This window comes from Salvelinus alpinus, chromosome 12 (assembly GCF_045679555.1).
Source record: "Salvelinus alpinus chromosome 12, SLU_Salpinus.1, whole genome shotgun sequence".
Classification (NCBI taxonomy): domain Eukaryota; kingdom Metazoa; phylum Chordata; class Actinopteri; order Salmoniformes; family Salmonidae; genus Salvelinus; species Salvelinus alpinus.
In genome coordinates this window covers 51,511,735-51,524,058 of record NC_092097.1, presented here as the reverse complement: position 1 = coordinate 51,524,058, position 12,324 = coordinate 51,511,735, and the positions used below count along the sequence as shown (strand labels likewise).

Here is a 12,324-nt window from a genome sequence, read left to right as displayed (position 1 = left end):
TCCGTTCTGTTGTATTCCGTTCTGTTGTATTCCGTTCTGTTGTATTCCGTTCTATTGTATGCTGTTCTATTGTATTCCGTTCTATTGTATGCTGTTCTATTGTATTCCGTTCTGTTGTATGCTGTTCTGTTGTATTCCGTTCTGTTGTATTCTGTTGTATTCTGTTCTGTTGTATTCCGTTCTGTTGTATTCCGTTCTGTTGTATTCCGTTCTGTTGTATTCCGTTCTATTGTATGCTGTTCTATTGTATTCCGTTCTATTGTATGCTGTTCTATTGTATTCCGTTCTATTGTATGCTGTTCTATTGTATTCCGTTCTGTTGTACGCTGTTCTGTTGTATTCCGTTCTGTTGTATTCTGTTCTATTGTATTCTGTTGTATTCTGTTCTGTTGTATTCCGTTCTGTTGTATTCCGTTCTGTTGTATTCCGTTCTGTTGTATTCTGTTCTATTGTGTTCTATTGTGTTCTGTTATATTCTGTTCTATTATATTCTGTTCTATTCTGTTCTGTTCTGTTGTGTTCTGTTCTATTGTATTCTGTTCTATTGTATTCTGTTGTATTCCGTTCTGTTGTATTCCGTTCTATTGTATTCTGTTCTGTTGTATTCCGTTCTGTTGTATTCCGTTCTGTTGTATTCCGTTCTATTGTATTCCGTTCTATTGTATGCTGTTCTATTGTATTCCGTTCTATTGTATTCCGTTGTATTGTATTCCGTTGTATTGTATTCCGTTCTGTTGTATTCCGTTCTGTTGTATTCCGTTCTGTTGTATTCCGTTCTGTTGTATTCCGTTCTGTTGTATTCCGTTCTGTTGTATTCCGTTCTGTTGTATTCCGTTCTGTTGTATTCCGTTCTGTTGTATTCCGTTCTATTGTATGCTGTTCTATTGTATTCCGTTCTATTGTATGCTGTTCTATTGTATTCCGTTCTGTTCTATTGTATTCTGTTGTATTCCGTTCTGTTGTATTCCGTTCTGTTGTATTCCGTTCTGTTGTATGCTGTTCTATTGTATTCCGTTCTATTGTATGCTGTTCTATTGTATTCCGTTCTATTGTATGCTGTTCTATTGTATTAGGTTCTATTGTATGCTGTTCTATTGTATTCCGTTCTATTGTATGCTGTTCTATTGTATTCCGTTCTATTGTATGCTGTTCTATTGTATTCCGTTCTATTGTATGCTGTTCTATTGTATGCTGTTCTATTCTATTCTGTTCTATTATGTTCTATTCTATTCTGTTCTATTAGGGTATGTTCTATTATGTTATGTTCTATCATGTTCTATTATGTTCTATTATGTTGTATTCTATTATGTTCTATTCTGTTCTATTAGGGTATGTTCTATTATGTTATGTTCTATCATGTTCTATTATGTTCTATTCTGTTGTATTCTGTTGTATTCTGTTCTATTATATTCTGTTCTATTCTGTTCTGTTCTGTTCTGTTGTATTCTGTTCTATTGTATTCTGTTCTGTTCTGTTGTATTCTGTTCTATTGTATTCTGCTGTATTCTGTTCTGTTGTATTCCGTTCTGTTGTATTCCGTTCTGTTGTATTCCGTTCTGTTGTATTCCGTTCTATTGTATGCTGTTCTGTTATATTCCGTTCTGTTGTATTCCGTTCTATTGTGTTATGTTCTATTGTGTTCTGTTCTATTCTGTTCTGTTATATTCTGTTCTATTATATTCTGTTCTATTCTGTTCTGTTCTGTTGTATTATGTTCTGTTGTATTCCGTTCTGTTGTATTCCGTTCTGTTGATTTCCGTTCTGTTGATTTCCGTTCTGTTGTATTCCGTTCTATTGTATTCCGTTCTATTGTATGCTGTTCTATTGTATGCTGTTCTATTGTGTTCTGTTATATTCTGTTCTATTATATTCTGTTGTATTCTGTTCTATTGTATTCTGTTGTATTCTGTTCTGTTGTATTCCGTTCTGTTGTATTCCGTTCTGTTGTATTCCGTTCTGTTGTATTCCGTTCTGTTGTATTCCGTTCTGTTGTATTCCGTTCTGTTGTATTCCATTCTGTTGTATTCCGTTCTATTGTATTCCGTTCTATTGTATTCCGTTCTATTGTATTCCGTTCTATTGTATGCTGTTCTATTGTATTCCGTTCTGTTGTATTCCGTTCTGTTGTATTCCGTTCTGTTGTATTCCGTTCTGTTGTATTCCGTTCTATTGTATGCTGTTCTATTGTATTCCGTTCTATTGTATGCTGTTCTATTGTATTCCGTTCTGTTGTATTCCGTTCTGTTGTATTCCGTTCTGTTGTATTCCGTTCTGTTGTATTCCGTTCTGTTGTATTCCGTTCTATTGTATGCTGTTCTATTGTATTCCGTTCTATTGTATGCTGTTCTATTGTATTCCGTTCTGTTGTACGCTGTTCTGTTGTATTCCGTTCTGTTGTATTCTGTTCTATTGTATTCTGTTGTATTCTGTTCTGTTGTATTCCGTTCTATTGTATGCTGTTCTATTGTATTCCGTTCTGTTGTACGCTGTTCTGTTGTATTCCGTTCTGTTGTATTCCGTTCTGTTGTATTCCGTTCTGTTGTATTCCGTTCTGTTGTATTCCGTTCTGTTGTATTCCGTTCTGTTGTATGCTGTTCTATTGTATTCCGTTCTATTGTATGCTGTTCTATTGTATTCCGTTCTGTTGTACGCTGTTCTGTTGTATTCCGTTCTGTTGTATTCCGTTCTGTTGTATTCCGTTCTGTTGTATTCCGTTCTGTTGTATTCCGTTCTGTTGTATTCCGTTCTATTGTATGCTGTTCTATTGTATTCCGTTCTATTGTATGCTGTTCTATTGTATTCCGTTCTGTTGTATGCTGTTCTGTTGTATTCCGTTCTGTTGTATTCTGTTGTATTGTATTCTGTTGTATTCTGTTCTGTTGTATTCCGTTCTGTTGTATTCCGTTCTGTTGTATTCCGTTCTGTTGTATTCCGTTCTATTGTATGCTGTTCTATTGTATTCCGTTCTATTGTATGCTGTTCTATTGTATTCCGTTCTATTGTATGCTGTTCTATTGTATTCCGTTCTGTTGTACGCTGTTCTGTTGTATTCCGTTCTGTTGTATTCTGTTCTATTGTATTCTGTTGTATTCTGTTCTGTTGTATTCCGTTCTGTTGTATTCCGTTCTGTTGTATTCCGTTCTGTTGTATTCTGTTCTATTGTATTCTGTTGTATTCCGTTCAATTGTATTCCGTTCTATTGTATTCCGTTCTATTGTATTCCGTTCTATTGTATTCCGTTCTATTGTATGCTGTTCTATTGTGTTCTGTTATATTCTGTTCTATTATGTTCTGTTCTATTATGTTCTGTTCTATTATGTTCTGTTCTATTGTATTCTGTTGTATTCCGTTCTGTTGTATTCCGTTCTGTTGTATTCCGTTCTGTTGTATTCCGTTCTATTGTATTCCGTTCTATTGTATTCCGTTCTATTGTATGCTGTTCTATTGTATTCCGTTCTATTGTATTCCGTTGTATTGTATTCCGTTGTATTGTATTCCGTTCTGTTGTATTCCGTTCTGTTGTATTCCGTTCTGTTGTATTCCGTTCTGTTGTATTCCGTTCTGTTGTATTCCGTTCTGTTGTATGCTGTTCTATTGTATTCCGTTCTGTTGTATGCTGTTCTATTGTATTCCGTTCTATTGTATGCTGTTCTATTGTATTCCGTTCTGTTGTACGCTGTTCTGTTGTATTCCGTTCTGTTGTATTCTGTTCTATTGTATTCTGTTGTATTCTGTTCTGTTGTATTCCGTTCTATTGTATGCTGTTCTATTGTATTCCGTTCTGTTGTACGCTGTTCTGTTGTATTCCGTTCTGTTGTATTCCGTTCTGTTGTATTCCGTTCTGTTGTATTCCGTTCTGTTGTATTCCGTTCTGTTGTATTCCGTTCTGTTGTATTCCGTTCTATTGTATGCTGTTCTATTGTATTCCGTTCTATTGTATGCTGTTCTATTGTATTCCGTTCTGTTGTACGCTGTTCTGTTGTATTCCGTTCTGTTGTATTCCGTTCTGTTGTATTCCGTTCTGTTGTATTCCGTTCTGTTGTATTCCGTTCTGTTGTATTCCGTTCTGTTGTATTCCGTTCTATTGTATGCTGTTCTATTGTATTCCGTTCTATTGTATGCTGTTCTATTGTATTCCCTTCTGTTGTATGCTGTTCTGTTGTATTCCGTTCTGTTGTATTCTGTTGTATTGTATTCTGTTGTATTCTGTTCTGTTGTATTCCGTTCTGTTGTATTCCGTTCTGTTGTATTCCGTTCTGTTGTATTCCGTTCTATTGTATGCTGTTCTATTGTATTCCGTTCTATTGTATGCTGTTCTATTGTATTCCGTTCTATTGTATGCTGTTCTATTGTATTCCGTTCTGTTGTACGCTGTTCTGTTGTATTCCGTTCTGTTGTATTCTGTTCTATTGTATTCTGTTGTATTCCGTTCTGTTGTATTCCGTTCTGTTGTATTCTGTTCTATTGTATTCTGTTGTATTCCGTTCTATTGTATTCCGTTTTATTGTATTCCGTTCTATTGTATTCCGTTCTATTGTATTCCGTTCTATTGTATTCCGTTCTATTGTATTCCGTTCTATTGTATTCCGTTCTATTGTATTCCGTTCTATTGTATGCTGTTCTATTGTGTTCTGTTATATTCTGTTCTATTATGTTCTGTTCTATTCTGTTCTGTTCTGTTGTGTTCTGTTCTATTGTATTCTGTTGTATTCCGTTCTGTTGTATTCCGTTCTATTGTATTCCGTTCTGTTGTATTCCGTTCTGTTGTATTCCGTTCTATTGTATTCCGTTCTATTGTATTCCGTTGTATTGTATTCCGTTGTATTGTATTCCGTTGTGTTGTATTCCGTTGTGTTGTATTCCGTTCTGTTGTATTCCGTTCTGTTGTATTCCGTTCTGTTGTATTCCGTTCTGTTGTATTCCGTTCTGTTGTATTCCGTTCTGTTGTATTCCGTTCTGTTGTATTCCGTTCTGTTGTATTCCGTTCTGTTGTACGCTGTTCTGTTGTATTCCGTTCTGTTGTATTCTGTTCTATTGTATTCTGTTGTATTCTGTTCTGTTGTATTCCGTTCTATTGTATGCTGTTCTATTGTATTCCGTTCTATTGTATGCTGTTCTATTGTATTCCGTTCTATTGTATGCTGTTCTATTGTATTCCGTTCTATTGTATGCTGTTCTATTGTATTCCGTTCTATTGTATGCTGTTCTATTGTATTCCGTTCTGTTGTACGCTGTTCTGTTGTATTCCGTTCTGTTGTATTCTGTTCTATTGTATTCTGTTGTATTCTGTTCTGTTGTATTCCGTTCTGTTGTATTCCGTTCTGTTGTATTCCGTTCTGTTGTATTCTGTTCTATTGTATTCTGTTGTATTCCGTTCTATTGTATTCCGTTCTATTGTATTCCGTTCTATTGTATTCCGTTCTATTGTATTCCGTTCTATTGTATGCTGTTCTATTGTGTTCTGTTATATTCTGTTCTATTATGTTCTGTTCTATTCTGTTCTGTTCTGTTGTGTTCTGTTCTATTGTATTCTGTTGTATTCCGTTCTGTTGTATTCCGTTCTATTGTATTCCGTTCTGTTGTATTCCGTTCTGTTGTATTCCGTTCTATTGTATTCCGTTCTATTGTATTCCGTTCTATTGTATTCCGTTCTATTGTATTCCGTTCTGTTGTATTCCGTTGTGTTGTATTCCGTTGTGTTGTATTCCGTTCTGTTGTATTCCGTTCTGTTGTATTCCGTTCTGTTGTATTCCGTTCTGTTGTATTCCGTTCTGTTGTATTCCGTTCTGTTGTATTCCGTTCTATTGTATTCCGTTCTGTTGTATGCTGTTCTATTGTATTCCGTTCTATTGTATGCTGTTCTATTGTATTCCGTTCTGTTGTACGCTGTTCTGTTGTATTCCGTTCTGTTGTATTCTGTTCTATTGTATTCTGTTGTATTCTGTTCTGTTGTATTCCGTTCTATTGTATGCTGTTCTATTGTATTCCGTTCTGTTGTACGCTGTTCTGTTGTATTCCGTTCTGTTGTATTCCGTTCTGTTGTATTCCGTTCTGTTGTATTCCGTTCTGTTGTATTCCGTTCTGTTGTATTCCGTTCTGTTGTATTCCGTTCTATTGTATGCTGTTCTATTGTATTCCGTTCTATTGTATGCTGTTCTATTGTATTCCGTTCTGTTGTACGCTGTTCTGTTGTATTCCGTTCTGTTGTATTCCGTTCTGTTGTATTCCGTTCTGTTGTATTCCGTTCTGTTGTATTCCGTTCTGTTGTATTCCGTTCTGTTGTATTCCGTTCTGTTGTATTCCGTTCTATTGTATGCTGTTCTATTGTATTCCGTTCTGTTGTATGCTGTTCTGTTGTATTCCGTTCTGTTGTATTCTGTTGTATTGTATTCTGTTGTATTCTGTTCTGTTGTATTCCGTTCTGTTGTATTCCGTTCTGTTGTATTCCGTTCTGTTGTATTCCGTTCTATTGTATGCTGTTCTATTGTATTCCGTTCTATTGTATGCTGTTCTATTGTATTCCGTTCTGTTGTATGCTGTTCTGTTGTATTCCGTTCTGTTGTACGCTGTTCTGTTGTATTCCGTTCTGTTGTATTCTGTTCTATTGTATTCTGTTGTATTCTGTTCTGTTGTATTCCGTTCTGTTGTATTCCGTTCTGTTGTATTCCGTTCTGTTGTATTCTGTTCTATTGTATTCTGTTGTATTCCGTTCTATTGTATTCCGTTTTATTGTATTCCGTTCTATTGTATTCCGTTCTATTGTATTCCGTTCTATTGTATTCCGTTCTATTGTATGCTGTTCTATTGTGTTCTATTATGTTCTGTTCTATTATGTTCTGTTCTATTCTGTTCTGTTCTGTTGTGTTCTGTTCTATTGTATTCTGTTGTATTCCGTTCTGTTGTATTCCGTTCTATTGTATTCCGTTCTATTGTATTCCGTTCTGTTGTATTCCGTTCTGTTGTATTCCGTTCTGTTGTATTCCGTTCTATTGTATTCCGTTCTGTTGTATTCCGTTCTGTTGTATTCCGTTCTATTGTATTCCGTTCTATTGTATTCCGTTCTATTGTATTCCGTTGTATTGTATTCCGTTGTATTGTATTCCGTTCTGTTGTATTCCGTTCTGTTGTATTCCGTTCTGTTGTATTCCGTTCTGTTGTATTCCGTTCTGTTGTATTCCGTTCTGTTGTATTCCGTTCTGTTGTATGCTGTTCTATTGTATTCCGTTCTATTGTATGCTGTTCTATTGTATTCCGTTCTGTTCTATTGTATTCTGTTGTATTCCGTTCTGTTGTATTCCGTTCTGTTGTATTCCGTTCTGTTGTATGCTGTTCTATTGTATTCCGTTCTATTGTATGCTGTTCTATTGTATTCCGTTCTATTGTATGCTGTTCTATTGTATTCCGTTCTATTGTATGCTGTTCTATTGTATTCCGTTCTATTGTATGCTGTTCTATTGTATTCCGTTCTATTGTATGCTGTTCTATTGTATGCTGTTCTATTGTATGCTGTTCTATTGTATGCTGTTCTATTGTGTTCTGTTCTATTGTGTTCTGTTGTATTCTGTTCTGTTGTATTCTGTTCTGTTTTATTCTATTCTGCTGGGCTCCAGAATGGCGCAGTGGTCTAAGACACTGCATCTCAGTGCAAGAGGTGTCACTGTAGTACCGGATTTGGCCGGGTAGGCCGTCACTGTAAAGAAGATTTTGTCCTTAACTGACTTGCCTAGTTAAAATAAAGACGTGTTCTATTGTATTATGTTCCGTTCTATCTATTCTGTTCTAGTGTATTCTATACCAATGGTCAACAAAACATGCATGTAGGCCCACATGTTCGCACATTCTGAAATAAATCTATATAAAGAACACTGTATGTATGAAAAAACAGAACATTTGCTGTGATATTTTAGCCGTTCCTGACATCTGGATGTTAACATCAAAACTCTACTCTAGACCAGGGCTGATGTAAAATGTTTCTACTGTACCTTGATGTCTGTTTGAGGGGAAACCAGGTCCCTCAGGCTCTCAATGGGCTCATCAGCTTGTGCATGAGCTGAAGCCAGGGAACAGAGAGATTAGATTGGTCATACCTTGGGTCAGGAGATTTTCATGGCAGCTGGAGTCACCTTATGACAACTGACTTTACACTGTTATAACATAACCTAAACAATACACACAACAACCCTATGCCCAAAAAGACTGAAATTAACAAACTACTACTGGTTACTAATAATAATGACCTAATAATAACATGGTAATTACCCTGTTATTACCACGCTATAAGGTAAAGTACTACCAAATTCTCCATTCAGTATATCATAAGTAGTAGTGTGTCTTACGTCATCCTCTTCAGAACGTTCTGGAAGAGGAGACCAGGAATATCTCCCTTACGTAACTCTACAGTAGGTCATGCAGTGACGTCAATGGGAGTGGGAGATTTCCACCAAAGCTCCAGTTATACATGCAGATCTCAAGCTAGTATTGATTCAAGAATCTTTAGATTCAGAACAGTGGTGTTCTTTAATAAACAAATTAGGCACATTTGGACAGTCTTGATACAACATTTTGAACAGAAATGCAATGGTTCATTGGATCAGTCTGAAACATACACAGCTGTATGCTTTTATTTCTTTCATCTCATTCCCAGTGGGTCAGAAGTTTACATACACTCAATTAGTATTTGGTAGCATTGCCTTAAAATTGTTTAACTTGGGTCAAACATTTCGGGTAGCCTTCCACAAGCTTCCCACAATAAGTTGGGTGAATTTTGGCCCATTCCTCCTGACAGAGCTGGTGTAACTGAGTCAGGTTTATTGGTCTCCTTGCGCACACACGCTTTTTCAGTTCTGCCCACAAATGTTCTATGGGATTGAGGTCAGGGCTTTGTGATGGCCACTCCAATACCTTGACTTAGTTGTCTTTAAGCCATTTTGCCACAATTTTGGAAGTATGCTTGGGGTCATTTTCCATTTGGAAGAACCATTTGCGACCAAGCTCTAACTTCCTGACTGATGTCTTGAGATGTTGCTTCAATATATCCACATAATTTTCCTACCTCATGATGCTATTTATTTTGTGAAGTGCACCAGTCCCTCCTGCAGAAAAGCATCCCCACAACATGATTCTGCCACCCCCGTGCTTCACGTTTGGGATGGTGTTCTTCGGCTTGCAAGCGTCCCACTTTTTCCTTCAAACATAACGATGGTCATTTTGGCCAAACAAGTCTATTTTTCTTTCATTAGACAAGAGAACATTTCTCCAAAAAGTACGATCTTTGTCCCCATGTGCAGTTGCAAACCGTAGTCTGGCTTTTTTATGGCGGTTTTGGAGCAGTGGCTTCTTCCTTGCTGAGCGGTCTTTCAGGTTATGTCGATATAGGACTCGTTTAACTGTGGATATAGATACTTTTGCACCTGTTTCCTCCAGCATCTTCACAAGGTCCTTTGCTGTTGTTCTGGAATTGATATGCACTTTTCGCACCAAAGTACGTTCATCTCTAGGAGACAGAACGCGTCTCCTTCCTGAGCGGTATGACGGCTGCGTGGTCCCATGGTGTTTATACTTGCGTACTATTGTTTGTACAGATGAATGTGGTACCTTCAGGCATTTGGAAATTGCTCCCAAGGATGAACCAGGTTTGTGAAGGTCTAAAACAAATTCTGAGGTCTTGGCTGATTTCTTTTGATTTTCCCATGATGTCAAGCAAAGAGGCACTAAGTTTGAAGGTAGGTCTTGAAATACATCCACAGGTACACCTCCAATTGACTCAAATGATGTCAATTAGCCTATCAGAAGCTTCTAAAGCCATGACATCGTTTTCTGGAATTTTCCAAGCTGTTTAAAGGCACAGTCAACTTAGTGTATGTAAACTTCTGACCCACTGGAATTGTGATACAGTGAATTATAAGTGAAATAATCTGTATGTAAACAATTGTTGGAAAAATGACTTGTGTCATGCATAAAGTAGATGTCCTAACCGACTTGCCAAAACTATTTTTGACTAGTTTGTTAACAAAAAATGTGTGGAGTGGTTGAAAAACTAGTTTTAATGACTCCAACCTCAGTGTATGTAAACCTACGACTTCAACTGTACATATCTGAATGTAGGTAGGATTGAATTAAGCCACAGTCTAAACTACAGTCTAAACAACAGTTTAACAGTCTAACATAGCACATCCATATTCTCCACGTCATCCCTAATCTGCCCAGAGATGCAGGCCCTGGCCCAGCTGATTGGTCCATATGGACGGTCTCAAATTCCTCAGTGAGAACCGGATGTGGCATATCACCTCATGAACTGGAGAACTGGGGGTCGGATTAAGCGTCAAACAATTACAGGTGGCTCATAAATATTTGACAGTGGCCTGATCTGCAGCTGTGGAACTATGAAGTCAGTTCTACTCACCTCACCCAGTCCAAAAGAGAAGGTAGTTGTGACCGGAACATCCCCTTTTAACATCTCTATTTAAAACACTTTTTTTTTTTATCCCATGGAGTGTTACAGCCTCCATCCACATACAGTCTGATCTCTTGATCAATATGTTAGACCTCTTACAGTACATGATAGAAAGTTGACAATAAGATTGAACTTGACATCCACTTTGTGATTACACTCTTAACCTGGTAGTTTGACAGTATCCAACATTTCTCTCCCTCCCTCCTTCTTCCTCTCCTCTCCTCTTCTCTCCCCTCGTTTCATATTTTTCTCTTTCTCCTCCAATTTCCTCTTCCTCTCCTATTCCTATCCTCTCTTTTATCTTATTCTCTTTCTCCTCTCCTCTCCTTTTCCTCCCCTCTCCTCTTCCTCTCTTCTCTTCTCTTGTCCTCTCTTGTGTCCTTTCCTTTAATCATATTATCTTTCTCTCCTCTCCTCTTACCTTTTCCTCTCCTTCTTTCCTGTCAGAAACTAGTGATAGAAAACATGGACATGCTGTTTCACATGAAAGCTAACTTTGACAAGCCTGAGGCCATGGCTAACCTCCAGAAGAGACTGCCTGGTAAGACACACACAGACAGACGGACGGGACGAGACGAGACGACTAGCTGAGGAGGAGAAACAGAGTGAAGATGAGGAAACAGTCAAAAGGTATCACTCACTCCAAGCAGAATGCTTTATCAGTTGAAAGGAGAATTATGATGTGAAACCCCTCAGGCTCCAATAGGGTTGATACCTGTCTTGAGATCCATGTCCTGTTAGGACATATTTATCACTCCAAACAGAATGCCTTAGAAATGTATTTAACTTCAGGATTGGTGGGTCCCCTGCGGGACGGTTGAGCTAACGTAGGCTAATGTGATTAGCATGAGGTTGTAAGTAACAAGAACATTTCCCAGGACATAGACATATCTGATATTGGTAGAAAGCTTAAATTATTGTTAATCTAACTGCACTGACCAATTTACAGTAGCTATTACAGTGAAATAATACCATGCTATTGTTTGAGGAGAGTGCACAGTTTTGAACATGGAAAGTTATTTCAACCTCTGAATTTCAACCTTCAACCTTTTAACATTTTCGCCTAAAATGACATACCCAAATCTAACTGCCTGTAGCTCAGGCCCTGAAGAAAGGATATGAATATTCTTGGTACCATTTGAAAGGAAACACTTTGAAGTTTGTGGAAATGTGAAAGGATTGTAGGAGAATTTAACACATTAGATCTGGTAAAAGATAATACAAAGAATTATTTTTTTGGTACCATCATCTTTGAAATGCAAGAGAAAGGCAACAACGAATTATTCCAGCCCAGGTTTATATTTTGGCCACTAGATGGCAGCTGTGTATGTTTCAGACAGATCCAATGAACCATTGCATTTCTGTTCAAAATGTTGTATCAAGACTGTCCAAATGTGCCTAATTTGTTTATTAAAGAACACCACTGTTCTGAATCTAAAGATTCTTGAATCAATACTAGCTTGAGATCTGCATGTATAACTGGAGCTTTGGTGGAAATCTCCCACTCCCATTGACGTCACTGCATGACCTACTGTAGAGTTACGTAAGGGAGATATTCCTGGTGTCCTCATTCTCTCTATTATTATTCTGAAATTTCACTTTCTTAAAATAAAGTGGTGATCCTAACTGATCTCAGACAGGGAATTTTTACTAGGATTAAATGTCAGGAATTGTGAAAAACTGAGTTTAATTGTATTTGGCATACCACACTGCATCTTGGTCTACTCCTTATGACGAACGTGACAGTACTTACCAAGTAAACCTCTTACTGAACCACAGCTACTACACAGGGCTACCACCAGGTAGAATATACTTAGGGTGCCTACATGTCCCGGATTGTGCCGGAAGGTCCTGCCTTTTGACCCTTTGAA

At 37.4% G+C, this 12,324-nt stretch overlaps 1 protein-coding gene across 1 annotated transcript in view; it reads left to right on the top strand.

The window, feature by feature from the left end:
* The window catches only part of LOC139536326 (protein phosphatase 1 regulatory subunit 1A-like), a 119,529-nt gene extending 107,890 nt beyond the window's left edge, over positions 1–11,639 (top strand). Inside the window, exon 7 of the mRNA XM_071336769.1 lies at positions 10,901–11,639. Within this exon, the coding sequence (XP_071192870.1) occupies positions 10,901–10,947 (47 nt within the window). The 3' untranslated portion in view covers positions 10,948–11,639. The remainder of the gene's footprint in view (positions 1–10,900) is intronic.
* The last annotated feature ends 685 nt before the right edge of the window (positions 11,640–12,324 follow it).